Source organism: Ambystoma mexicanum, chromosome 2p, assembly GCF_040938575.1.
Source record: "Ambystoma mexicanum isolate Mex_15411 chromosome 2p, UKY_AmexF1_1, whole genome shotgun sequence".
Lineage (NCBI taxonomy): Eukaryota > Metazoa > Chordata > Amphibia > Caudata > Ambystomatidae > Ambystoma > Ambystoma mexicanum.
This window is the reverse complement of record NC_090923.1, coordinates 922,068,360-922,094,674: the sequence shown is the minus strand read 5'-3', so window position 1 is coordinate 922,094,674 and position 26,315 is coordinate 922,068,360. Positions and strand designations below refer to the sequence as shown.

At 48.7% G+C, this 26,315-nt stretch overlaps 1 protein-coding gene across 4 annotated transcripts in view; it reads left to right on the top strand.

Annotated features, from left to right (window-relative positions):
- The window catches only part of SYMPK (symplekin scaffold protein), a 1,074,521-nt gene that overhangs the window by 704,292 nt on the left and 343,914 nt on the right, over positions 1–26,315 (top strand). For all 4 annotated transcript variants that reach the window (XM_069644649.1, XM_069644648.1, XM_069644647.1 and 1 more), the window contains exons 20-21: positions 9,452–9,560; positions 9,816–9,916. In XM_069644649.1, the coding sequence (XP_069500750.1) occupies positions 9,452–9,560; positions 9,816–9,916 (210 nt within the window). The remainder of the gene's footprint in view (positions 1–9,451; positions 9,561–9,815; positions 9,917–26,315) is intronic.

Sequence of the window (26,315 nt, the reverse complement as noted above, 5' to 3'; positions counted from 1 at the left end):
TGAACCAGTCGGTAAACGTCCATCCAAGCATACCCATGCATACTGTAATGGTCTACACAGACGAAAAAGATACCTATCCGCCTATCCATGTGCCTAACTGTTAGGCAAGATTGTATGCAGTACACTGTGGGAGACTGCACCAGACTTGTCCTCTTGGCAATAGTTAACCCAACCTTTGGGATAAGCATGTACTACACAAGGTGTAGAGTGACTGAGCAGCCATGCTGATCTCAAGAGGGATCAATGTGAGCTGTAGGGTTGTAACCTAGAATTTCATAGTGACAAGTATCCAAATAAAGCTTATACTGAAGGTTTCTTGATTAAACAATTATTTCTGATGCTGGTTAATCTGCTTAGAATCACATGCTGTGCATATGGTCCGACATCCAGTGGTAACCGCAGAGTATTGCATCTTGTCTTTCGGGGACCGAAAGGGGACGTCGGCATAGGCGTGTCTGTAACACTATCCCTTTCATGACGTGTGTAGTACCCAAAATCCCCCAGTGCCGAGGTCCCTCAGATTGTTTTTTTCCGCCCAGATAACGGGTCGCCCTATAGCAGAGCTCTTACTAGAGACATTGTTTATCTTTACCAATTGTCGGTTTATTCCCCATTAAGTCACTTCGCCAATAAGAACATCTTCAACGAAGACTACGGGGGAATAGTCTATGGCTGCGGATTTTGGCGCCTAACATCCGGCGGCCGGATTTTCCACGTGGTCGGGCCCTCTAGCTGACCTATACATTCGGGAGAGTGGGGTCGGGTGGCCATATTGTTAGTATGTCTTTCCTCCTTTCCCCTCTTTTCCCTTTCGATCTGGTCATCCTTCCCTTTTGCCATGGAAAGGACTCCTTTTAAATTTTGCCCTAAGTGTAGGGTCAGATATCCTTGGAAGGACGAACACAGGACGTGTAACTCCCCCTAGAGCACGACTAGAAGCGGTTTGCGACGTGCAAACTCCTTCGGCCGAAGACCCTTAAAGAGCGCCGTGTAAAGCGGTGGGCCGCGTACAGTATGTCACGTGTGGAGCCCCCAGCGCCACGCCAGCCGAAAGTGATGGGGGTACTTCGGATGATCAAACGTCCAATGCGGATGTTATAGACCTTGAGGCGGACACTTCTAGGTCCACCACGCCTGACCCTTCCAGGCTCGACTCTGGTCTTGCTACAGGGACTACACCCGGCGATAGGGGCGTACAAGCGCATCGCACTAAGCACACAACCCCTACGCCAATTTCGACGCCTTCGTCAAAAAAGGCGAAAGCACCAGCGGGGCCGCCGAAGACTTCGCCGGTACCCTCGGATCGCTCAGATCCAAAGCCTTCCCCGCAGCAGCATATTGGGACTGGGCAATCAAAACAAACCAATGGCGCTACTCCAAAACCTACACACGTCGAAGTTCGGCAGCCCGACACTTCAACGATTTCCAAGGCCTCAGTAGGCCCGAAAACTACGGCTAGGCCTCTACCCGGAAAACCGACCGCAAGGCAGCCTGGTGCAACGGACGGTGTTTCTACTGCCGACAAATCATCGGAGCCTTTGTCTCAAGACGATTCGGCGACTATCCAGAGTAGCATCGGAAGAATCGCAGCGGCGGTGGGCCTTACTCCGGTTCCACCTAAAGTTATGGGCCAAGCCACGGAAAAGATTTCGGTGGATTTGATCCTAGATTTTGATGAGACTTACGTAGATAGTCAAGAGCCCCTCTCCGACACCCTGAGAGGTTCCTTGCGACGCCACAGTGCAGAGAACGTAGTTTCTCCTCGCGCAGGCCAGTCTGGGTCCTCTAAATGGACTACAGAAATATTTGAGGGTTGCGTGGATTGGCTGGAGCAGATTATCGGTTCTTCTGATCATCCTCCCCCGAAAATGGCTCGGGTAGACCCTAACCCCCAAATTCAAGAAGCTCAGTCTCATGTTTTCCAACAAGAAGACGTGGTCCATATGGACACATATAGAGACATCTATAATGAAGAAGAAAAAGCTTATTTTCTCGAACACTATGAGGAAGATCAACAGTATACGATGGACAACTGGGAGGAAACCCAGCAGGAAGGTCAAGACCCTTGGACACAGCAAGATCAGGACTCTGATATTTTGTGCCTAGACTCTCCTCCATCCTCCCCGGCTCGCCAGGCCTCCCCTGTGAATGACCAAATGGCTTTCAACTCCATGTTGAAATAAAGCAGCTGAATACTTCAAAATTGCCACTCAAGAAGCGGTACCTGAGCAGGATTTTGTGGAGGATATTAAGTAAAAACCTCTGGCGAGTCAATACATCCCCCTCCTTAACTCTGTTAAGAGACGGGTAGCTCCCTCATTGGTCACACCTGCTCAGACACGGGCAGTGAACCCGAGAGTCAAAAAATTATTTCTGCCTTCCCTCTTCGACCCTCTGTATATCAAAGGGCACCCCATCCCAGACTCGCTGGTAGTGACTACAACCCAAAAGAGGGCAGGGGTACCCCTTGCCATGGGGGAATCACCACCGGACAAGGAGTCTAAAAGGTTGTATGCCCTGGGCAAACGTGTCACATCAGCAGCTGCATACACCATTCGGGTTGCTAATAATACTACGCTATTAGCAAGCTATGCTGATGCCCAATGGAACTTACTCCAAGAAGGACTCCAGGAGATTCCTGAACCCGCCAGGACAAAGCTTCTCGCCATTGTTTCGGAGGGAAGACTGGTTAACCAGAATGTGGTGAAGAACACCCTGGACACTGCAGAAACAGCAGGCAGGTCTCTTGCACAAGGGACTCTTCTGAAAAGACACGCATGGCTGCGTACATCAGGATTTAGACCTGAGACTCAGGCCCCCCTCATTAATAAACCCATTGAAGAGACTAACGTTTTCGGGAAAGCAGTGGATGAGGCGTTGGAGACAGCTAAGAAGGAGCACGAGATTATAAGGTCCTTGCACCAAATTACACAGAAACCCTGCTCCCAGAGGGGTAATAATTCTTGGCGGTCCTTTCGAGGGCAAGCCTGTGCTGGTCAAACTACGGCACGGGTAACTTCAACACAAATCCACAGCCACAGCCTCTGGTCAGAAATGACCACCAAATCCAGGTCCCCTCCCATGTCTCCCCGGTCGGGGGGCGATTAACATCTTTCCTCAAGGCATGGGAGGGGATAACTTCCGACCAGTGGGTCTTAAAGACGGTCGCCCACGGTTATTGCGTGGAATTCGCCCGATCTCCACAGTTCAGACCGCCGCGCTCACGGTGTCTTTCACCGGACCATCTGGAGATCCTGATCCAAGAGGTGGAAGCACTGCTGGGAAAGGACGCCATAGAAGCGTCCCTATTCTTCAGGTAAACAAGGGTATTTATTCAGTGTACTTCCTTGTACCCAAAAAGGATCTCACCATGCGTCCTGTTCTAGATCTGCACCCAGCGAACAGGTTTATAAAACCCCAGAAGTTTTGCATGGTAACAATGCAGGAGGTGATCCCATTGCTGAAACAAGGGGACTTCATGGCAACATTGGACATGAAAGATGCATACTTTCATATTTCTATGTTGCCAGTGCCCAGAAAATACCTAAGGTTCATGATCCAGAACAAACACTACCAATTCAAGGTACTCCCCTTCGGGATCGCCTCGGCGCCAAGGGTGTTTACCAAAGTCCTGGCAGTGGCAGCAGCACACCTGCGCAGACTATCAGTCCCAGTTTACCCTTACCTCGACGACTGGCTCATTCTGGGGGACTCGTTAGACACTTGTTTTTCGAACACCCAAAAAACAGTATATCTCCTCTTCAGCCTGGGTTTTTCAATCGACAAAAAGAAATACAGCTTAGTCCCCAGCCAAGTAAAACAATTTCTGGGAGCGCTAATTCAGACGGAAGACAGCCTTGTCTTCCCCTCCAGCGAGAGGGTTCAGAACATGCTCTCTCAGATTCCTCACTATGTAGCCAGTCAGGAGGTGATGGTACGCAAGGCCATGCGTTTGCTAGGGATGATGGCGTCATGTATATACTTGGTTCCCCACGCGCGGCGGTGCATGCGTCCCATGCAAGAGTGGCTCAACAGCCAGTGGTGTCAGGCCAGCGGACAATGGGAAGATCTGTTAGTTGTCTCACCAGCCCTCGTTCTCACTCTGCAGTGGTGGTCAAGAGAAAACCTCTTGAAGGGGAAGACCTTCACCACCCCTGCAGTCGAAGCCACTCTCACGACAGACTCATCTCTCACAGGGTGGGGGGCTCACCTGCTTCAGCCGGCAGCACACAGAATGTGGTCCCCTCAAGTAGCGTCCAACCATATAAACTTACTGGAGCTACTAGTGGTGTTCAAAGCATTGAAAGCCTTTTAGGTGCAACTGCAAGGGAAGACAGTGCTGATCCTAAATGACAGCACTACAGCAATGTATTACCTGAACAAACAGGCGGGCACTCACTCTCCTGGGCTATCCAAGCTGTCCCAAAACATTTGGATATGGGCTCTCAAACTCGAGATGTTTTTGTTGTCCCAACATGTTCCAGGAAAACTCAATCTTCTGGCAGTCGTACTCGGCAGAGATTTTCCTCTGCCAGAAGACTATGAATGGCGACTGCACAAAGACATTGTGTCCAACGTCTTCGCAGAATGGGGTTTCCCAGAGATCGACCTGTTCGCTACTCAGGAGAAGGCCCAATGCCAAGACTACGCCTCCAGGTACCCCCAGAACTGATCCAAAGGGAACGGTCTCTTGATAACTTGGTCAGGGAAATTTCTCTAAGCTCCCCTCCTGCCCCCCGACTCCCCTTCTCAACAAGATAGTGCACAAGATGCACCAGGAACATGTTTGCATGATACTGGTGGCCCCCATGTTTGCCCGCCAACCCTGGTTCGCTCACTTGATGGAAATGTCCCTCTCCCCACCAGTCAAGCTGCCCTGCCCGTACGTTATGTTGTCTCAGGACAGGGGGTAGACCCTACACCCATGCCCACAAACTCTGAATTTAGCACTCTGGGTCCTGAGATCATAGAGTTTGGACACCTGCAACTCCCTCAGAGATGCATGGACATACTTAGGGAAGCGAGGAAACCTAATACACGTTATTGCTATGCCAACAAATGGAAATGTTTTGTCATTTGGTGCAACTCCAAGGGTGTCAATTCCATCGATTGCTCACCCTCACAAGTTGTGTTGTACCTAACCCACCTTTTGGACTCTGGGTTAGTCTTCAATTCCCTAAAGGTTCATCTGGAGGCTCTGTCAGCCTACACCACATCACAACAAAAGGTATCGTAGTGGAAAATACCAGTAATTAAAGCCTTTATGGAAGGGGTTAAGAGGATTGATCCTCCCATCTCTCAGCCAGCCCCTGAATGGGATCTAAATATGGTTTTGACCAGGGTCATGGGAGCTCCCTTTTATGCATAAAGCAAGTCTGAAAGACCTGACTTATAAGACAGCCTTCCTACTGGCTATCACTTCTATCAGAAGGGTTAGCGAACTACAGGCTCTTTCTGTTTTAGACCTCGTTGTTACAGTCCACAAAGTTAAGGTAGTCCTGCGCGGTTATAAGGTGGTCGGATTAGCAATAGGAAGCATACAGACCAGGTTACATAGTAGTCTGCATGTCTGCAGAACCGCATATATTCAGATAAGCGATAGAGACGTTAGGCTAGTGCTAAATACATCCTGGGCTGAAGAGGCAATAGATGAGGCATAGATGTAGTGTAAAGGTAAAGAAAGACCAGGAAGGCAACTCTAGGGCGAATGAGCATGTTAGTGGCAGGGTGTTAGGGAGAATTCTCAGAAATTTGCTAATTCCCTCCACTTTAGAGACCCCCAGCAACTTTGCTGGATTTTGAGGACTATATTTTTTAACCTGGAGAGTGTGACCCTTTTTCCCCACTCTCTCATTTATTCTAATGTGATTTTGAACTCTCTTTCTCTTTTGGTTGTGGAGTCTGACAAACTCCAAAGGCATCATCTTTTACATTGGGTCACACAGCGCCTTCGGTGCAGTGGCCCAGGGAACTCTTTCAGATTTCCCAAAGGTTTAAATACCTTCTCTGGGATAAACTACTGTTTCCAAGAGCAGTAAAGTGAAATTGACTTTACTTACATTTGTAACTTTCTAGACCCAGCACACACTATCTTCTAATAAGGTGCTGGAGGGGTTACCTAGTATCCCCTTTGTCTAGCTTCTCATGTAAACATTTTTATGTTACCCTTTTCTCACTGAATTGCTGGTGGCAGTGGTTTTGTTTTAACTACCGTGGTGTGCATTTACCGTGGTCTGCGTTCGCAGCTGCAGTAAAGCACCCAAGGGTGCCTTTTTTGTCAAAATGGCCCGGTCTTCTTTTTTTGCCATTTCTTTGTTGAAAGGTCCTTCTTGAGATTTACTCTGCGCGCCAAACCAGGTTTGGTCCCATTGTTCGCTTTGCCTTTGGCAGGATTCACTAGTGAAGCCTGCCTCTGGCTCCAGGGTGTCTGGGGTAGGCAGGAAGTGAGTGAGGTGCCCAAAACTCTGTGTGCTTAGTCTCCCAGGAGACCCAAATGCACTCTGTGGTGATTGGCCGGCTGACTGTCCGGCAAGGACGGTCACCCTGCTTGGTGATTGACAGCTAGGCTGGAATGAAAGGGAGAGAACTGTATAAAAGGCAAGTCTTTTGGATTGGAAGGCAGTCGACAACTGGACAAAGGAACTGAAGAAGAACTTGAAGAGGACGTCTGCTGCAACTCCTGTACCATTGGTTTGCCCGGTGAAGCCCTGCTGCAGATCCGAAATGCCAAGTTTGCATCCACAGAGAAGCCCCGCAAGGACAAGTTCTCCCCTTGAGTTGGTGGGCCCAATCAACTCCAAAGTAAGCCACCTGGACATCCATCTCGGAGCTATTTGAAGTTCCACAAAGTTGCTGCTGGAAACCATATAGCCAGGGAGAGGAACACCAGATTGTGTGTGTTGCTTTGAAGCTGGCCAAGAGCTCCAGGAAGATCCTCCAGACACCAAGGAAGCAGGACTGACCAGGCCTGAGCCCCCTCGACAGAGTGCAGGACCCCAGAAGCAAGGAAAGTCCATCTCGACAGCCAGGAACCACAGTGTTGCTATTTGCGGTAGACACAAGGAGCTGACTTTGCCTAACACAGGGCAGCTAATCTTGTTGAGTGAAGAGCATGTCCTTCCCTTTGGATCTAAAGGACCAGAAGGAAGGTTCGGCTCTGATGTCTGTTGGGAGAGCGTTCCAGTATTTTAGAAATCTTTGTAGAAAATGAAATCACTATTGGGCCACAAACTGGGAGGCTTGTGAGGGGCAAAGCTGTAAGCAACTCTGCAAAAGCAACTAAGAGGAGTCTCAACTGAGAGCTAGCAAGGCTACACGACAAGAGGCAAGTACCCCTTAGATTTACAGTACCTTCGTTCTGAAGAAATTGGTTCCAGCTGGCTTCTGTTCCTGTTGTAGGTCTGCAGATCCCATTGTTCCTGGTCCTCAGTCGTGGGGACAAGAGGGAGCACGTCTGGGGACTCCTGCACTACGAAATGAAGGTCGGCGGCAGCAATGGGCAAACTTCAGATCAGCGCCAAATAGTCATTTTTAGCTTACCGCGAATTGCACCACTGTTGTTCTTGGATACCTTATGGTCTTTCCTCACATCTGGTGTCCAGCACTGTTGAGGTGGCTCAGGCTTGAACAGTCCTGCTTCATGGGAGTCCGTAGGATCTTCCTGGAGCTCGGGTCTAACTTAAAGACAAGACACTCGATTCTGGTGTTCCTCTCCCATTGCTGCTGCAGGAACCGACTGCCAGGAAGTACAGCGAGCTCCGAGATGATTTCCAGATTAGTTCTTCTTGGGATCGATTGGTCCCACCAACCCAAGGGGAGAAGTCGTCCTTTGCAGGGCTTCTCTAGTCGAGGCGGATTCAGAGCTTCAGCACTGCAACAGGGCTTCACCGGGCAAATTCTTATTCGGATTCCTTCGTCGAATGGTCGAATCTGCCTTCAAAGCCACAGATCTCGCCTTTTATGCAGGTTTCTCCCGTTCATTCGCAGCCTAGCTGTCAATCGCACAGCAGGATGGCTGTCTTCCAAGGACAGCCAGCCAGCCAGCCAATCGCCTCTGAATGCATTCCTGTAACCATGGAGATTAAGCACAGGGAGTTTCCTTCCTCGCTTCCTGCCGTGCCAGACACGCTGGAGCCAGAGGCAGGCTTCACTGGTGAAACCCGCTAAAGACAAAACGAACAAAGGGACCAAACCTGCTTTGGCTCGCAGAGTAAATCTCAAGAAGGACTTTTCCAACAAGAAATTGCCGAAAAAAGATCGGGCCATTTTGACAAAATGGGCACCTATGGGTGCTTTACAGCAGCTACAATTGCAGCCCACAGTAGTAACACTCAATGGGGGTAACAAGTAAACCATGGCCTCCAGCCATTAATTGTAGAAAGGCGAACATAAAAATGTTACATGAGAAACTAGACAAAGGGGATACTAAGTAACCTCTCACGCACCCTATTGTAAGATAGTGTGTGCTGGGTCTAGAAAGTTGCAAATGTAAGTAAAGTCAATTTCACGTCACTGCTCTTGGAAACAGGAGTTATCCAAGAGAAGGTATTTAAACCTTAGCAGAAATCTAAAGGATTTCTATGTGACACTGCACTGAAGGTGCTGTGTGTCGCAATTTAAAAAGATGATGCTTATGGAGTTTGTCAGACTCAAAAACCAAAATAAACACACAGTTCAAATCACAGAAAAATACATGCAAGAGTATCTCCAGGATAGAAATTAAAAGTCCAGCAAAAGAGCTGGGGGTCTGGAGGGGAATTAGCAAATTTCTGAGAATTCTCCCCAACACTAACCCAGAGTACCCCCGCCTTAGGAGTCACAGGAATCTTAATGCAGAGCACAAACACCTAGAGCCACGCTCTGGCTTTGGATTATGCCTGTCCTAGAGAAAAATGTGTCAAAACCTAAAAACAAAAGTCAGAAAAAGATAGTGGGCGACCACGCAGGATATGTGCGTTTTCTGCCTAACAGGGTTCCATTGATGATATTGAAAGTTAAGTTCCAAAAAGAAAAAGCTTTCCTAACAATGCTTACAGTGACGACTAGTTGTGATTACATTGTTGCTAATCATTCTTTGAAATGCACTGGGGCATTTTTGGGCCCAATACTGTGAATCATATTTTATCTCCTGTGTTGACACTAAGCCGGTTTCCTCTACTGGTCCATTCTATTCACCCTGTTTCCAAGAAACCTGTAGAACGTCTACTCGTTTGGTGGGCTAGTAAACTGTAAGAGTGAGGTTTAATATGTTTAATACCCCTGTGTTTTTTCCTTTGCACTTGCTTTGTATTTTTTGAAGTCCTTAAGTGTCTTTTTATCCTGATGACATTTTAATGAATTCATTTTAACAGTATATTCTGTAGAATATTTTGTATGAGCCCAACCATTTTTAATAGTAAGCCTAGTTTTAATTTCTCAAATTACTATAATAGTGTCTTTTTTCCATCTCTAGATCCGTGGAATGGGAATGAACTCTCCAGAGCTACTGTTGCTGGTGGAGAACTGTCCAAAAGGAGCAGAGACATTGGTGACACGGTGCCTTCATATACTGACTGATAGAGGTTGGTTATTTTCCTACAGGTGGGGTCTTTGGCGGTCTTCAAACTGAAAGAGTCTGTTGATGAAGCCTCTGAATTATCTTTGTTTGTGTGCCTCATTTTGTTCTATGGGAAAATATCCCTGCTTTTATGTTTCTCTCATGCCTATGTAAACTCCTAGTTCAGGGTCAAATTGCTTGGTGACACTGATAAGACATTGTCTGTCCCTAACTTAAACTTTTTCTTAATGTCATGCCTTATTTTTCTCACCCTTTATAGTGCCTCCATCTCCAGAGCTTGTAAAAAGAGTGCGTGATTTGTACCAAAAGAGACTGCCAGATGTCCGCTTCCTAATCCCAGTGCTCAACGGTCTTGAGAAGGTATGGGGGCACTCGCCTGTGTTTGAAAGGGAATCCATTCAGTTATCCTTTCACTGATGAGCACTCATCCTCCACTATCAGTCTGGCCCATATAGGCTTTGCTATGATAGTTTACATCTTTTTCAAAAACTATGTGAAGTTTCTTTCCTGAGGGCAATACAGGGTTCCAGTCAAGAGATAGACCTCTCTATATGGGTAGCAATGGCAGAGCAGTCTTGGCTTCATACAAGGGAAGGGGAAGGCCGGTGGATAGCTACAGCTAGCCCCACTGAATTACACATATTTGAAACTGACACATATATTGAAAATAAATATACTTTTTGTTCTTTGGGTGTGCTAAGATGAATTTTCAGGTCCAGCTCTCTGGGAGGCTTCTGAGAGGCCACCCTAGTTGAACAGAGTTATTGACCCTTAAGTGTAGACCAACAGTATGAAGGTAGTGTAGCAGTGCAGTAAGGCAAGAGTCAGGAGCTGAGGGATGGCATAATGATATTATGAGCCACATACAGAGCACTCAAATCAAATTAGACGTGCAAAAATACTCTGTATATTAAGCCTGCAAAACACTCTAGACAGGTAAAAATGAAAGGTAGATAACTAACCCTAAAACAATCATTTATATATTTCTGCTGGTTGTTAATCTGCTTAGAATCACATGCTGTGCAAATAGTACATCTAGTGGTAATCGGAGAGTATTACATCTTTCGATCTTCGAAAGGGGACGTCAATATGGGCGTGACTGGAACACTATCCCTAATATGACGTGTAGTGTACCCAAAATCCCTCCTGCATAGAGATCCTTCAGATTGTTTTTTTCCACCCAACTAGTTGGTCGCCTTATGCGGAGCTCGCAAGAGTTATTACTCATTACTTACTTCTTTGTTGCACGACCGATGGTCATCTAGTCTCCGATTCTTCTTTTCGACTTCTTCATGGACTACTACGCCGAAGACATCCACTGCTGTTCGGCGACTGGTGCATCGATCGATGTCTGTCGACCGCGTGGCCTCGGCCATCCTGCCTGGCCTTGACAGTAGGGGTGAGTGGTCCCTGGGTTGATTCTTTTTTTTTCTAGAATGCATTTCCTTTTCCCTTCTCTTTCCCTCTTTGTTCTGGCTGTCATCTACCTCTGCTATGGAGAGGACGCCCTTTAAATTTTGTCTGGCATGTAATGGAAAATGTTCCTGGAAATACGCCCATCGCCGATGCAATAGTTGTTTATCTCGTGATGACGACGAGCCTTCTTGTAAATCCGGCCAACTCTTTCGTCCCAAGACGTTAAAGCATAGGCGGACAAAGCAGTGGGCGGACTACGCAATGCAGGCCAAAAGTTGTTTCTCTGTTGGCGCCGTTGCTTCGAGTGTCTAGGACTCCAGCGGCGGCCATGTCTCCGACCTGGTAGCCATAGACCTTTCGGTGGATCCCTCTGGTTCCCAAATGCCTGTCCCCGACAGGCTACTGGCACTGTTGTGGGGAGTTCACATCCCGGCGACAAGTGCACACACGCACCACCCAAGGCAAAACACACAACCTCTAAGTCCTCCTCGACGGACATGTCGAAGAAGCGCCAAATGCCAACAGGCCCGCCGAACTTCGCAGTCCCGCGCCCTCCCCACAACCGTCTTCTCGGGATGCGACTGGGCTTTCTTCTTACAAGGGCCTCCCCATAAAAAAACACATGGCTACTAACACTTTGTCCAAAGGCATGTTCGCACATAAGGCTTCATCGGTGTTGGCAACCGTGACTACGCCTTCAGGCGCGTCGAAACTCACGCATAAATATGTGAGTCTCGCGGCTATTGTTTCGGCAGAGGAACAGCCCAGAAGCACCCCTCTCGTCGAGTGGAGTACTCGGAAGGGCCCCAGCTCCTCTTTAGGGCTTTATCAAGTCAATCTCTCCCTTCTGAACAGCCTTTCCCCCCTCCAGACTGTTAGGCAGAGTTTGTATGCAGTACCCTTTGGGACCACTACACACAACTATGACTACAGGTGTAAGCAAAACCAAGCTTTGGTATGAGTCTGTACTACACAGTTTTTGGTAGCGGAGCTGAGCAGCCAGCCTTATCTCAAGAGGGAATGTGAGCTGCAATGATGCTACACAGAGGTCTACAATCACAGGTGTTCAAATAAACTCTTACACTCAAGGTTTCTTGGTTAAACACTTATTAATTTATTCAACAGTCAAGCATTCACTAGAAGGTGGCAGTTATCATACACAAATATACTTCAGTACTATACTCGTTAAGTTCCTGAGGCATTCAGACTACTTTGAAGGAGGTACAAAAAGGAATAGGTTCAGAACATGAAAGGATTACAATTTCTTAGACAGTGCAGATACTTCACGTTCTCCAGACGGGTCGAGTCAATTCAATAGGCTAGCCCAAAGTCAATGGGCTAAAGTCATGGATAGGTAAAAAAGGTTCTGGTAAGTAAACGGTAAAGTCTCTGTAGGAGTTCTCAGAAGTAGTTTGTAAGCAGAAGAATTATATGTTGGGTCACAAGCTGATTTTAGGTAAGTACTCTCTGTCTCGTTTCACAGTATCTTACAAATGAAGAAAAAGATGCAGCTGGAGACTTCTGTTCCTGCAGATCTTGATGTTCCTGAGCCTCAGTCGTGGGGACAAGAGGGAGGACGTTGGGGGACTCCTGCACTGCACAGGTCAAAAAGCTGGCAACTGGCAAATCTTCAATTCCGGTAGCTGTAGTCAAGCACACAAACTAGTGTCCCTCTTTCTGGTTATTTGGTTTCCTGCAGCACTCAGGAAAATGCAACCAGCTCCGAGAATGGTATCCAGGTAGCTCAGTGTCGTTGGTTGGTCCCACCAATTCAAAGGGAGAAGTCATCCATGCAGGGCTTCTCTGTCGAGCTGAAATTAGCGATTCAGACCTGCAGCAGGGCTTCTCCGGGCAAACCAATGGTCCAGGAGTTGCAGCAGCCGTCCTCTTCAAGCTCGTCTTCGGTTCTTTCGTTCCAGTGGTCGACTCTGCCTTCCAAACCAAGAGACTCGCCTTTTATTCAGTTCTCTCCCATTCATTCCAGCATAGCTGTCACTCACCCAGCATGGTGGCTGTCCTTGCCGGACAGTCAGCCAGCCAATCACACCAGAGTGCATCTGTGTATCCTAGGAGACTTAAGCACAGGGTGTTTCGGGCACCTCCCTCACTTCCTGCCAACCCCAGACACTTGGGTGCCAGAGATGGTCTTCAGTCCTGAAGCCCGCCAAAGGCGAATGAACAAAGGAACCAAACCTGGTTTGGCGTGCAGAGCAAAACTCTAGAAGGACCTTTCCACAAAGAAATGGCGAAAAAAGACTGGGACATGTTTAAACAAAGGGGGCTCAGACGCCATCTTGAAAAACATGGCTCCTGCGATTTAACGCTACCGGTGTTTGCGTTCGGGAAAAATCATGGTAGTTTGTTTTAAAACCACTGCCACCAGCTATTTCGAGAGGAAATGGGTAGCATTTGACTGCTACATGAGTATCTAGATATAGGGGATACTAAGTAACCCCTCCAGCACGAATTGAAAAATACTAGTAAAGTCAATTTCACTTTACTTTCTCTGGGAAACCGTAGTTTATCCCAGAGAAGGTATTTAAACCTTGGGAAACCCTGTTAGGCTTCCCAGGGCCACTGCATTGAGGGAGCGCTGTGACGCAAATTAAAAGATGATGCCTATGGAGTTGTCTAAAACTCCATAACCAAAGAATATACAGACAGAAAACCAACAGAATAAAAAAGTTAAAAGTCCCAACGTTTAGCAAAAGAGCTACAGGGCTCTAAGGTGGGAGGAATTGGCACATTTATGAGAATAGACACAGAACCCTCTGCGTCATCCCTGTGGACTAGACATAGTTTTTTAAAAAAACATTTCTATTTTTTGTTTATGGTTTAAAAAAACTTTACAAAATGATTACACATCAATATATACATCATTACACGTAAGTTATTTACAATTAAAATTCAGTAACAATTAAACATAAAATAAAATGTCATTTTACAGGAAGAAAAAATGAAAAGAATATTTGCTATTCAATAACATTTAAAATTTCATCAAAATGGTTCCCTTAATCAGCAATCAAATGTCATTCGATGATGGATTTCTTCAAGTATTCTTAACTAAAGTTAAGTAACTCTAACTCTAATTCAGTTACTTTCAAAAGACTATCCAACGCAAAAAATCAAGGGGGTATAAGTTCCCATCGTCAACCTATTCCACAGAACATCCACTGCGTCAACTAAGTCAATATTTACAAATTTCATTAAGAATTTTGTTCTAACAACCCTGAAATGTTTGCATTCAAGTACCAGATGCTTTAATGTTTCATTCAATTCCATACAACCAGGAAAACGGCATGAACGATCCTGTTCTTACAAATTTGGTCACCCCAATACTTTATGCGTTCCCTTGTACGATGTTGGTTCATTCTAAAATGCATGAACCGCATACATACCAGATTGCAGGAGAACATTGCTATGTATGAACCCTGCAACTCTCCCTTCTGCGGATACATTGTGTACTCAGTGTAAGTCGAATAACACTTCAATCCAAGAGGTTTGAGAATTATATGGACAAAATGTCCCAATTCATAGACTTCTCAGAAAAATACATTACTCCTAAGAGACCTAGGGAGGATGACTCCTGCCCCATTCACCAAAGCTGCAGAAGCTCCCAATTCAGTCACTGCGCATCACAAGGAGGTATTTGAATATTCAGAGCCAAAGGAAACCTATTAGGACAATCGTTTTGGTCAGGATACAACTGACCTGGGCCCAGACTGGGAACAAGATCAGCCAGCGGACCAAGGGCATTGACTCTCACCTAGAGTGCGTCCGCTCTCCCTGCTGCCTGTTTTGGTCCCTGGCTCTGCAGGTGAGCGTGGTTAACCCACAGGCCCTCCTGGGCTCTTGGCCACCTAAACAGCCATTTTGTAAACTCCATGGCCCCCTTGGTCCCCTTGTTCCCGCTCCATTCCCCTCCCGGGTTGACTTCCTCTTCCAACCCCCTCCCGGCTTGACTTCCCCTTCCAACCCGCCTCCCATCCCGCCCTCCAACACAGATAAGGCTATTGGAGCCTTGACTATCGCACCTAGAGTGCCTCCGCTGTCCCTGCTGCCTGTTTTGGTCTCCGGCTCTGCAGGTGAGCGTGGATAGCCCACAGGCACTCCTGGGCTCTGGGCCACCTGACCTGGCCATTTTATGAACCCCCAGGCCCCCTTGTGCCTGCTCTGTTCCCCTCCCGGCTTGACTTCCCCTCCAACACACCTCCCAGCCCGCCCTCCAACACGGATTGGCACCCCCAATAGCCTTAATCAACCACTCAAGGGCAGCCCTCTGCCCGAGCAGCCCCCTCGGCTAAGGGCCCCAAGGCAAAGGGCGGCTCCAAACAGTGTCTGCAGGTGTCAGCAGGGGAACCCAGCGGCCAACCAGCAGCAACCACCAAAGGTAAGTGTGGCATGGGTGGGGGTAGAGCAATAACTCTACTCCAGAAAGCCCTGCCACTCTACATTACCTTACCTCACAACATGGCATGCCAGGCAAATGTTACATGCTTCATTCTCCTAGGGAACCCTCCACGCTAGATTAATATTGCTTGCACTAGGTGATTATTAACCTGTGTCTTCCTGGATAGTACTGCAACCATTAGACTGCGCCAAACCTTTAGAGTTCACCACATAGTGACTTAATTCGCATCTAGAAAGCACCACAATAGAATAGCACCGTGATTATTAGCCTGTGCCTTCTAGGATAGTATTGTGATTTATTAGCTTGTGCCGTTCATGGATAGTAGGTAGAACTGTGAACATTAGCCCCTAGACCATTAGCATCTACACAGGATTGTGAATGTTAGCAAGTGCCACATTTAGGCAGAATTGTGAATATTAGCAAATGCCACATTTAGGTAGAACTTTGGACATTAATCTACATCGCTTCTAGACGGAATTGTAAATGATGGCAATGACCACATCTAGTTAGAATTGTGAACATTAGCCTGCGGTACATCTACATACGACTGTGAAAGTTAGCAAGTGCCGCAATTGCACAGAATTGTGAATGTTAGCAAATACCACATTGGGATATCATTGTGAATATTGACGTGTGTCACATATACACAGGATTGTGAATATTAGCCAGTGTCGGATCTAGATAGAAATGCAGTGATATTCACGCGCCACATCTAGAAAAGAAGTGGAATCTTAGCTTCTCCAGCATGGGGTCTGGCATAGATTTACATGCTCATGGATATTTCCCGTCATCAGGCTGGGAATCCTCGGTAAAGAAAAAAGCAGTTTGTTTCATTTCTGAACTGTCTTTCTCCTAACAACCAATCACTGAGCTCTGAATGTTCCCAGCCAATGACTGACCTCTACCTAAGCCCCTGCTCTAGCAGCCATCTTCAGATTTTTAACACACGTTCAAGTGTTGTGAGTCCTCGTGTTTAACTCTCGAGCTTTTACTGCTTTTTTGTGCTTTTTGGAAGAGTGTTACTCAATTTATCGGTCAATTGGGCCTTGGGACCTGTTTTCCGATTCTTCAACGCCCTTGAAGGTGTTTCTCCCCGTTCAGGATTTGCTTGAGCTGCGGCTTGCGGAATGTCTTTTCGGACGACAAGTATTCAGAGTGCCTTCACTGCCTGTACCCTACGAACAAGGAGGAGGATTGTGCGTTTTGCAAGGAGATGGTCCCTCGCACGATGAAGGATCGGCACAGGCGGCTGAACGAGTGGGTACTGGCCAAGGCCTCTGCTCTGGGTGGGTCCCAGCAGCATGCCTCTCCCAGCTCCAAGAATTCTGAGCAGGCTCCTCAGACCTTTGAGGGCGCCCCTTTCGTGAGGGTCCAACAGAAGGCTAAGCACTGCGAGTCCACTGTCACCGGGAGCTGCGGGCACCTCTGGGGGCAGGGCGCGTTTGATGTCTCCAGCCTCCATCACCAGTCAACGTTCAGGATCTTCGGCCGAGAGAAAGTCGGATCATTTGGGCAAACTCAAAGAGAGGCCCAAGACCATCCTGCCGGAGAAGACCGAGGGGGATCGGGACGCAGACCGTCCCCCTAAGGAGAAGGCCAAACAGGAGGACAAGGCTCTGGCCCTGACCGTGAAGGCTCCGGCCCTGACCGTGAAGGCCCAGATACACCTGGCGAAGGCCCAACCTTCCATCGAGGGGGCGGCGGCGTCTCTGGCGAAGGCTGCCGAGGCGGTTCCGCAGGGCTTGACCCCGAAGACCAGGGTGCCCCTTCCACCCAGAGGGAGGCTGCATTCCGATCCATAGAAAAGACCCCGGAGAAGAAGATGCCAGGGGGTGCTGTGGCCCTTCAGGGTACAGATATCTCCTCTGAGGAGGAGCTCACCGGCCTGCAAACCATCCAGGAGGAGGGAAACAGGAGCAGGCGTTACGACGAGCACGCTGATTAAGACGATGATGGCAAGGACACTGTCGATGAAGAGCAGCAAGGCGACGATGGCCTGGGCTCCCAGCCGGTGCCCCAGCAGCCTATTCTGCCTGCACAGCAGCTGCCACCCCCACCACCTCCTAGAGACCTCTCGGTGGACATCCCCTCGACACTGCATATGCTTGTCTCTGAGATACAGACAAGGATGCCTATTGTGCCGGCACACCGTGGGAGACTCCGGCCAAGAAGAGGGTACACCTTCCACCTCCTTGCCACCCCACGCCCTTGTCACTCTCGCCCCCCTTCCCCCACAACCCTCCCTCCCGAGGGATGAGACGGATCCTGACACAGCGACAACGGGTGTGGACGGTGGATTAGGGGACCTCCCGTCTCCACCTCCCTGATCTTCCCCGCCGAACATGATGGGCTTGTTCCACTCGATCTCCAGAGCGTCAGAACTTTTTCAGCTCGCTCCATAGAAGGAGGGCTTTTTATATCAGTGCCGAGAGGCGAACAGGAAGACCATCCTCTTGGTCCCACCCCTGGATGACATTTGGGACGAAGGTTTGTCTCTCATGAAGAACCCTTCTACGGCCCGTCGAAGAGGGATCGTCTGGAGAAGAAGTAAAGGGTGCCGGACTCTGCGTCTAAGTGCTTGCGGGCAAAGCCTTCTCCGGACTCTGTGGTGTCTGCGGCAGCCAAGAAGTCATCCTCAGGTGGTTCTCCCTCAGCGGCTTCCAACCTGCCGGACAGCGAGGGCAAGACATTAGATGCCATGGGACGACGGGTAATCTATTCTGCAGCGACTACCATCAAGGCCGCCAATGCCCTCGCGACTCGCTACAACCGGGAGTTGTGGTTCAAGATCGCTCCCATCCTGGACTTCCTTCCCGATGACAAGAGGTTGGAAGCGCTGGAAAATTCTGCAGGAAGGCGAGGTGGCGTCGGACCGCGCCATCGCAGTGGCCACAGACATTGCTGACGCAGGGTTCTGCCAAATGGGCAACAGCGTTTGCCTTTGTCGTGGCTGGCTCAAGGCCACCAACCTTAGTCAGGATGTTCAGTAGAAGATGCTGGACATGCCCTTCGACAGGGCCAATTTGTTCGGGAAGGTTGTGGATGAGTCTCTCGGCCATAAAGATGGACACGGAGACGGCAGGGCTTTGGGCCCTCTTCAACAACGGAAGCTGTCCTTTCGGTCTTCAGGCAGCAAGTCCCAATGATCCTCCAAAGGGTTTGGCGGGGGCTCCTCTTCTTACCGCCAACCCTCCCACTCTTCGGCCCAGGAGACCAACAGGGGCCGCTCCAAGGCCTTCGGAGGAAGACGTCGTCACCAGGGTCCCCAAGGCGGCCCTTCGACGTCCAAGCAGGATTTGAACCGACTGTGCACCCCGGTGGGAGGCCGGCTGGCGAACTTCGTCAGCGTGTGGAAGACTATCTCCACTGACGGTTGGGTGTTGGATGCTCTCGCCCGCAGACACACCCTGGAATTTCAACAGAAGTGTCCCCAAATACCACCGGTGGCCCGGCAGGAAAACCACATCCCTCAGCTGCTTCTGGAGGTGCGGGCCATGTTAAGGAAAGGCGCAATATAGCAGGTTCCAAAGAGGCTCCGGGGCTCCAGAGTGTTCTCAAGGTACTTCCTCGTGAAAAAGAAGACCTGAGGCCCATCCTTGACCTTCGTCGACTAAACAAATACATCAAGTCCCAAAAATTCCAGTTGGTCACTCTTCAGTACGTGCTCGGACAGCTGGAAAAGGGGGACACAAGGGGCACCACAAGTTCCTTCGTTTCGTGGTTCAAGGGGAGCACTACCAATTCAAGGCCATTCCCTTTGGATTGAAGTTGGCGCCAAGGGTCTTCACCAAGTGCCTGACTCCAGTGGCGGCGCAGCTGCGAATGCAGTGGATCCACGTCTACCCTTATCTGATCGTCTGGCTCATCCGGGCCAGTTCAAAGGACATTGCTGTCGACCACACAGCAAGGACCTTTCGCCTACTTGACGGAACTGGGGTTCTCGTTGAACTATGCTAAGTCTTGCTTAACTCCATCGTAGGACGCGCTGTTTCTGGGATCCTGACTCAACACAGTGTCGTGCTTGGCGTCTCCGCTGGAGGAGAGGATAGCGGCCATCTTAGGCAAGGTACAACGGCTGGTGGCCCTGAAGGTCGCCACAGTGAGGTCCATCAAGTTTCTGCTCGGCATGATGTCGTCGTGCAGCTACCTCACCCGACTATGCAGGCTATGGATGCGTCCACTACAGGAGTTCGACGCTCGTCGGATACAAGTGCCAGAGGTTTGCCAGCAGGTTTTCCCCAGCCGGGGAGCATGGGGGACGCATTCTCATTCCCCTGGGACGGCCTGTTTCTGTATGTGTGCCCTCCATTGCCGTTGCTTCTTCGACTAGTTAATCAACTCAGAAGGTCCTGGTGCAGGATGATCCTCATCGCACTGGCGTGGCCGAGGCAGATCTGGTACCCGGACCTTCTCGACATGTCAGCGTCCCCCTCCAGTCGAGCTTCCAGTGGTCGCAGATCTTCTCGCCAGGAAAAGAGGCGCAATTCTGCACCACAACCCAGGATCGCTGAACCTGAATGCCTGGCTCCTGCAGCATTACAGTTTGGAGGTTATGATCTCCCAGCAGACCGCAAGGAGGTTCTTGCTAAGGCCAGAGCATCGTCCGGCTTAACTGCTACGGACATAAATGGAAGAGGTTCGCCGTTTTGTGCCGTACACAGAAGATCATCCCTCTAAGAATCACGGCTGCACAAGTGCTACCACATTTGCTGTCGTTGGCCAAAGCAGGACTGGCCCATACCTCCATCAAAGATCTGGCAGCTATCTCCCGCTACTCCAGAGCTCCGGGACGGTCGTCGTTATGGTCGGACTGCCTGGTTAAGGAGTTTGTCAAAGGACTGTTCTGTTTGTTCCCGCCGGTGAAGGCTCCAACCCCGGCGTGGGAACTCAATGTGGTACCGACTAGGCTCATGGGCCTTACATTCAGACCTATGCAGATAGTTCCACTGAAGTTCTTGTCGTGGAAGACCGCGTTCCACGTGGCCATAACCTCTGCACGACGGGTGGGTGAGATCCAGGCCCTGTCCTGTAAGCCACCTTACTTAACTTTTCACGACACAAGGGTGGTGCTCCGGACACACACCCCCCACCCCCTCCATCCCTTGGATGCCCATTTTGTCAAAATGGCCCCAGTCTTGTTTTTTCGCCATTTCTTTTTGGAATGGTCCTTCTTGAGATTTACTCTGCACGCCAAACCAGGTTTAGTCCCTTTGTTCGTTTTGCCTTTGGAGGGATTCACAAGGGAAGCCTGCCTCTGGCTTCATAGTGTCTGGCAGAGGCAGGAAGTGAGGGAGGTACCTGAATTCCCTGTGCTTAATCCCCTTGATTACAGGAATGCACCGAAAGGTGATTGGTCGGCTGGCTGTCTTTGGAGGACACTCTGTTGTGTGATTGACAGCTAGGCTGGAAGGAAGGGGAGAAACCTGCATAAAAGGTGAGGCTTTTTGGCTTGGAAGGCAGAGTCGACCACTGGACGAAGGAATCGGAAGACGAACCTGGAAGAGATGCCTGCTGCAACTCCTGGACCGTTGGTTTGCCCGGTGAAGCCCTGCTGCTGTGCTGAAGCTCTGCATTCGTTTCAACTAGCGTAGCCCTGCAAGGACGACTCCTCCCCTTGGGTTGGTGGGGCCAATCGACCCCAAAGTGAACTTGCCTGGACATCCTCTCAGAGCTGGCTGTACTTCCACTGCTGCTGGAACCGAAATGCCAGGGAGTAGAACACCAGATGGTTTGCATCGCTTTCAAGGTCAGACCCGAGCCTCAAGAAGATCCTTCGGACTCCCTTGAAGCAGGACTGACCAAGCCTGAGCCACCTCAACAGAGTGCTCGAACCCAGATGTGAGGAAAGTCTAGAGTGTTATCTGAGAGTTAGCGGTGGTGCTATTTGCTGAGATGCGAGGAACTGAAACCGTGAAGTGCCACTGAATTGAAGTTTGACCTTTGCTGCCGCTGACTTTCCCATTGTGTTGCAGGAGTCTGCAGAAGTCCTCTGTCTTGTCCCCATGACTGAGGCACAGGCACAGTATTATCTGCAGAGCCACACAGGAACCGAAGCCAGTTGGAACCATTTCTTCTAACCAAATGTGCTGTAAAATTAAGAGGACTTACCTCTTGTGGTGCAGCTTTACTTGTTCTCAGTTGAGACTTGTCTTGGTTAACATTGCAGAGTTGCTTACAGCTTTGCCCCTCACAAGCCTCCCAGCTTGGTACCCTTCAGGTGATTTTATTTCTACAAACCTTTCTACAAAAATTGTACAAGACTTTTTTTCTTACCTGCAAGAAGATCGTCAGCTCCCCTAGACTTTGCTCAACTAACATTGGCTGTGCTAGCTCACCGAGAGACTCTTCTTACCTCTGACTCTGTGCTTTACCTTTTCCCCAAGAAAGGGTTTTAGAGAAGGAGCAAAGTAATCCTTCACCACCTCTGGCCCCCCCACAAACATCTCGCCCATATTTCTTATATGTTGGGAACCAGAGTATGAAACGCATGCAGTAGCAGTGAAAATAACGATACCAAGGAGAATCCTGGAAGCAAGGTTGCCATTGATAGCCATACCTGCATACGAGTCAGTATGATGGTCATTTGAATGAAATCCCAGAAGAAGCATGAAAAAAGAGCAGATTGGTGACGTCACACGAAGTTATACTGACGCACCTAGAAGAGATGCAGAGACAACAGAATGTAAATATTCTATGAGGCATCAAGTAAGTATCAAAGATAAGTGACATCTTGGGCTCGAGATGAAGAGGCTTATGCTACAGAAATGTAAGTAGAGTATGGATGATTCCACTTCGTATTATAGCAGAGCTGGATCAGGAAAGGAAGTCCTTTTTTTCCAGCTTATCGCAGTTAAGAAAAGCAATTGAATTACAAAAATGAATCTCAGAAAGGCGAGGCTGGACCCGCCCCAAGAAGTCAAGGTTGTGTCAGGCTGGGATGATCAGACAGCAATCACAATCGTGTGTAAGAATGAAACTCTTGTTCAGAAGACGTGCACGAAAACAAGGAAGACGTCAGATGTTCATTAAATAGCAGTATTGTAAATGCACCATAGCTCAAATTTGTGGTGTTCAGTCCCGTGGGGGGGGTGGAACTGGATAAACATGATGAATCGCACCTACGCAACGAAAATGAGCGTGCCTCCACTCCCTTATATTCTCCAGAGCAAATAACATTTCCAAGGCCAAGTTCAAATCCTTAATTCACGTGCAGACCACTGAGGTGATGATAGATGATATGCTAATTGGTGGGAAGCTATGGTTATGACCAGCCCACCAGCACCTGGAAGTCCAGCCTGCATGCTGCTAACGTGGGTGGAAAAGTACTGACGGATGTAAGCGTGCCAGCCACTTATAGGGGGCCGCGTAGTTAAGGGCCCTATAGTTTGTGGAACCAATGGGATATTGTGTTTTTGGTGACATTCATAGTGACCTGTTTGAGGGGAGGGCTTAGTTGCCCCACCTGATGCTAGAGACCCTATCACTTTCTTAGACTAGCATTGAGCGTAAACCTAGATGTTCTCTCTAACCCCATCACATGTGCCACTAGGTTTTAGTAATTTGCCAAGTAGGTTGACGTCAGCAATTATGAGTTTTTGCTATGAAAGTATGTTTTTTATGAACTTTATTGAGATCATACTGTGAGACGTCCGTTGATGTCTGTTGTACTCCCTGTTTTAGATAATTGACATTAAAACATTCAACTTTGCCAACTTCCTTAGTCATTTTGATCATTGATGTTTGAGTATCTTCTGCATCCCTATTCACCTCAAAGTATTGCTACCTCATCTTAAAGGGCTGGGTCGGCTGTCCCGGTGCAGGGTTAATTTACTTTGCATTGGAGGGTTCAAAAAGTACTTACCAGTTTTATGAAGTATTTGTTAACCTCGGTTTTATTCCCCTATCTAACCTTTGCACCAAACTCCGTATTGCTCTAAATGTACCAGTGATCAATCAATGTCCCCAGTGTCCTAGCTATTTAAGTCACCTGCATGTGGACCATCCCCAATGGGTATCATCTGATTAGAGAAACTAAGAGTGTGATTTGAAGTATATTTCGAAGTGTTACATGTTTTGCTTCTTTCTGAAGAAGGCTTTTATGACTTAAATAAATTAATAATCGTTTAATCAAGAAACCTTGAGTGTAAGAGTTTATTTGAATAATTGTCATTGTGAATCTCTCTTTAAAAACCCTACTGCTCACAGTGACCCCTCTTGAGATGAGCCTGGCTGCTCAGCCACACTACCAACCTGTCTAGTACAGACTTATACCAAAGGTTGGGTTACCTATTGCCAGGAGGTCATGGTTGTTGTAGTCTCCCAAAGGGTACTGCACACAATCTTGCCTAACGCCCACTCCCTGAAGACCCCTCACCCTGGTGATCCTCCCGCTCTGGTCCACCCACAGGGTCTGGATCCAAAGGTGATGGCCGTGCCCTGGTCACCTGAAAGAGAGAGATCCCCAGGGGACTAGCGGGTGAGACACAGGGTCTCACTAGGAGAGGGGATGAAGCATAAAAATGATAAATCTCCCTAACAGGCCTAATAAACAGTTTATTTGTGTGCTTCTTTGTTGCTTCATTGTTTCTGTTAACTGTACGTGCACACAAGCCCCTCATCTCCTGAGGTCTTCCACCGTCCACCTTGCTATGGAAGCCTTGGAGGCTTGACATCCTGGTTTTGATCAACCAAGAGTGATGAACAATGCATCCCATTTACAGAGGCTCTTTGTCCTGTCCAAATAGAATCTGAGAGCACGCCTGACATCCAGACAGTGCAGTACCTTCTGAGTTTCATCCTTTCGATCCACAAAGAATGTTGGGAGTATTATCTCCTCATTAAGGTGAAAGGAAGAAACAACCTTAGGGAGAAAGCAGGATGCGTCCTGAGCACAACCATGTCCCGATGAAAGGTGGTATACGGCTCTGAAGCCACCAGAGCCTGAATATCGCTGATCCAGCCTGCTGTTTTAAGACCAACCAGCAGGGCAGTCTTAATAGTAACCAGCCTGATGTCTGTTGATGCCATGGGTTCGAAGGGCTTGTGTGCCACTGCGCCCAGCACCATGTTAAGGTCCCAGACTGGATGTGGACGTTTGACAGGAGGATATAATCTGGTCAGACCCGCTAATTGCCTTTTAACCACAGAATTGGAAGAGGAGATGACTTCTCAGGAGTTCTTGTAGGGCTAGATACGTATGGCAGGTGTCTGCCAGCACACCTTTGTGGGCCAGATGCACAGAAAAGAATAACACCTCGTCCAGTGAGCTCATCAGCGGATCATTCTTGTTTGTCCCGGCCCAGTGGCAGAACCTGGCCCACTTGCTTCTATATTGGCTCCTGGTGGTCGCTTGTTGCCCCTTGTTTGATAGCCAGGTTGTCCTGTGACAAGTGTAGATTCTTCAGGGTCACCTGTTCAGGAACCAAGCTGCCAGGGTTAACTTGTGCAGAGCAGGGTGAACCACTGTGCCCCCCTGCTGGGGAGAGTAAGTGGGCCGGGTCCAGCGGGAGGTGTACTGGAGGTTGGTCCAACAGCCGGAGGAGCTCCAAGAACCAAGGTCTTGCTGGCCACCATGGCGCTATCAGGATCAGTGAAAGGCTCTGCGACTCCCTGACCCTGCAGATGACCTTGTGAATCGGAGGAGTGGGGGGAAATGCGTACGCATTGATGCTGTGTCATGGGATCTGCACCGTGTGCCCCAGAGATCCCCTGCATTGCCCTAGCTAGGAAGCAAACTGAGGGCACCTCCAGTTGTTCATGGTGGCCAATAAGTCTACCTGAGGATGACCCAAACTGTCGCAGATCCCCCTCAGGGCAGCTTCATTCAACTGCCACTCGTCGATCCCCAACCTGCTGAGCCTGTCTGCCTCCAAGTTGGACTCCCCCAGCAGGTGGACTGCCGACAACTGAATGTTGTTAGACAGTGCTCGCTTCTCAAAGTCGATGGGCAGCCGGCAGAGCGGAGGAGACCTGGTACCTCCCTGCTTGTTGATGTAATAGATGCAAGTGGAGCTGTCTGTCTGGATGCAGACCGACTAGCTATTGACAGTGAGGAGGAACGCCTTGAGAGCAAGCCAGATGGCCATCTTCTTGAGCCAGTTGTTGTGTTCAGCTGTTTTGCCGTGACCAAACTCCATGGACATTGGGGTTGTCCAGTGTAGCCCTCCATCCCTCTAGGGACGAGTCCGTGGTTGTTGGGGTGAATTCTCATTTTGGTGCTAATTCACTTCTACCTTAGAGATCCCTAACTCTTTTGCTGGACTTTAGGAGTTTAATTTTTATCCTGGAGTGAGACATACCTTTTGCTCACTCTCTCAAGTATTATCTGATTTGGTCTCTGTTTCTTTTGGTTTTGGAGTCTGACAAACGCTGTAGGTATCATCTTTTGCATTATGACACACAGCGCCCTCATTGCAGTGTCACAGAGAAGTCCTTTGGATTTCTCATAAGGTGTAAATACCTTCTCTTGGATGAACTACTGTTCCCAAGAGTAGTAAAGTGAAATTGACTTTACTTACATTTGTCTCTTCATCATATGTGGAGTTCTGGCTGGTTACTTAGTATCCCCTTTGTCTACCTTTTCATGTAACATTTTTATGTTACCCTTACTACAATTAATGGCTGTTAGGGAGGATTTTCAGAAAATGCGTCAATTCCCTTCTACCTTAGAGATCCACAGCTCTTTTTGCTGGACTTTAGGACTTTTAATTTCTAACCTGGAGAGAATGAGACCTTTTTCCCACTCTCTCATGTATTTTTCTGTGATTTGGACTCTGGTTTTATTCTGTCTTTGGAGTCTGACAAACTCCATAGGCATCATCTTTAGATTGTGACACACAGCAGCACCTTCAGTGCAGTGGCACAGGAAAGTCTCTTAGATTTCCCAAAGGTTTAAATTGCTTCTCTTGGTGAAACTACTGTTTCCAAGAGCAG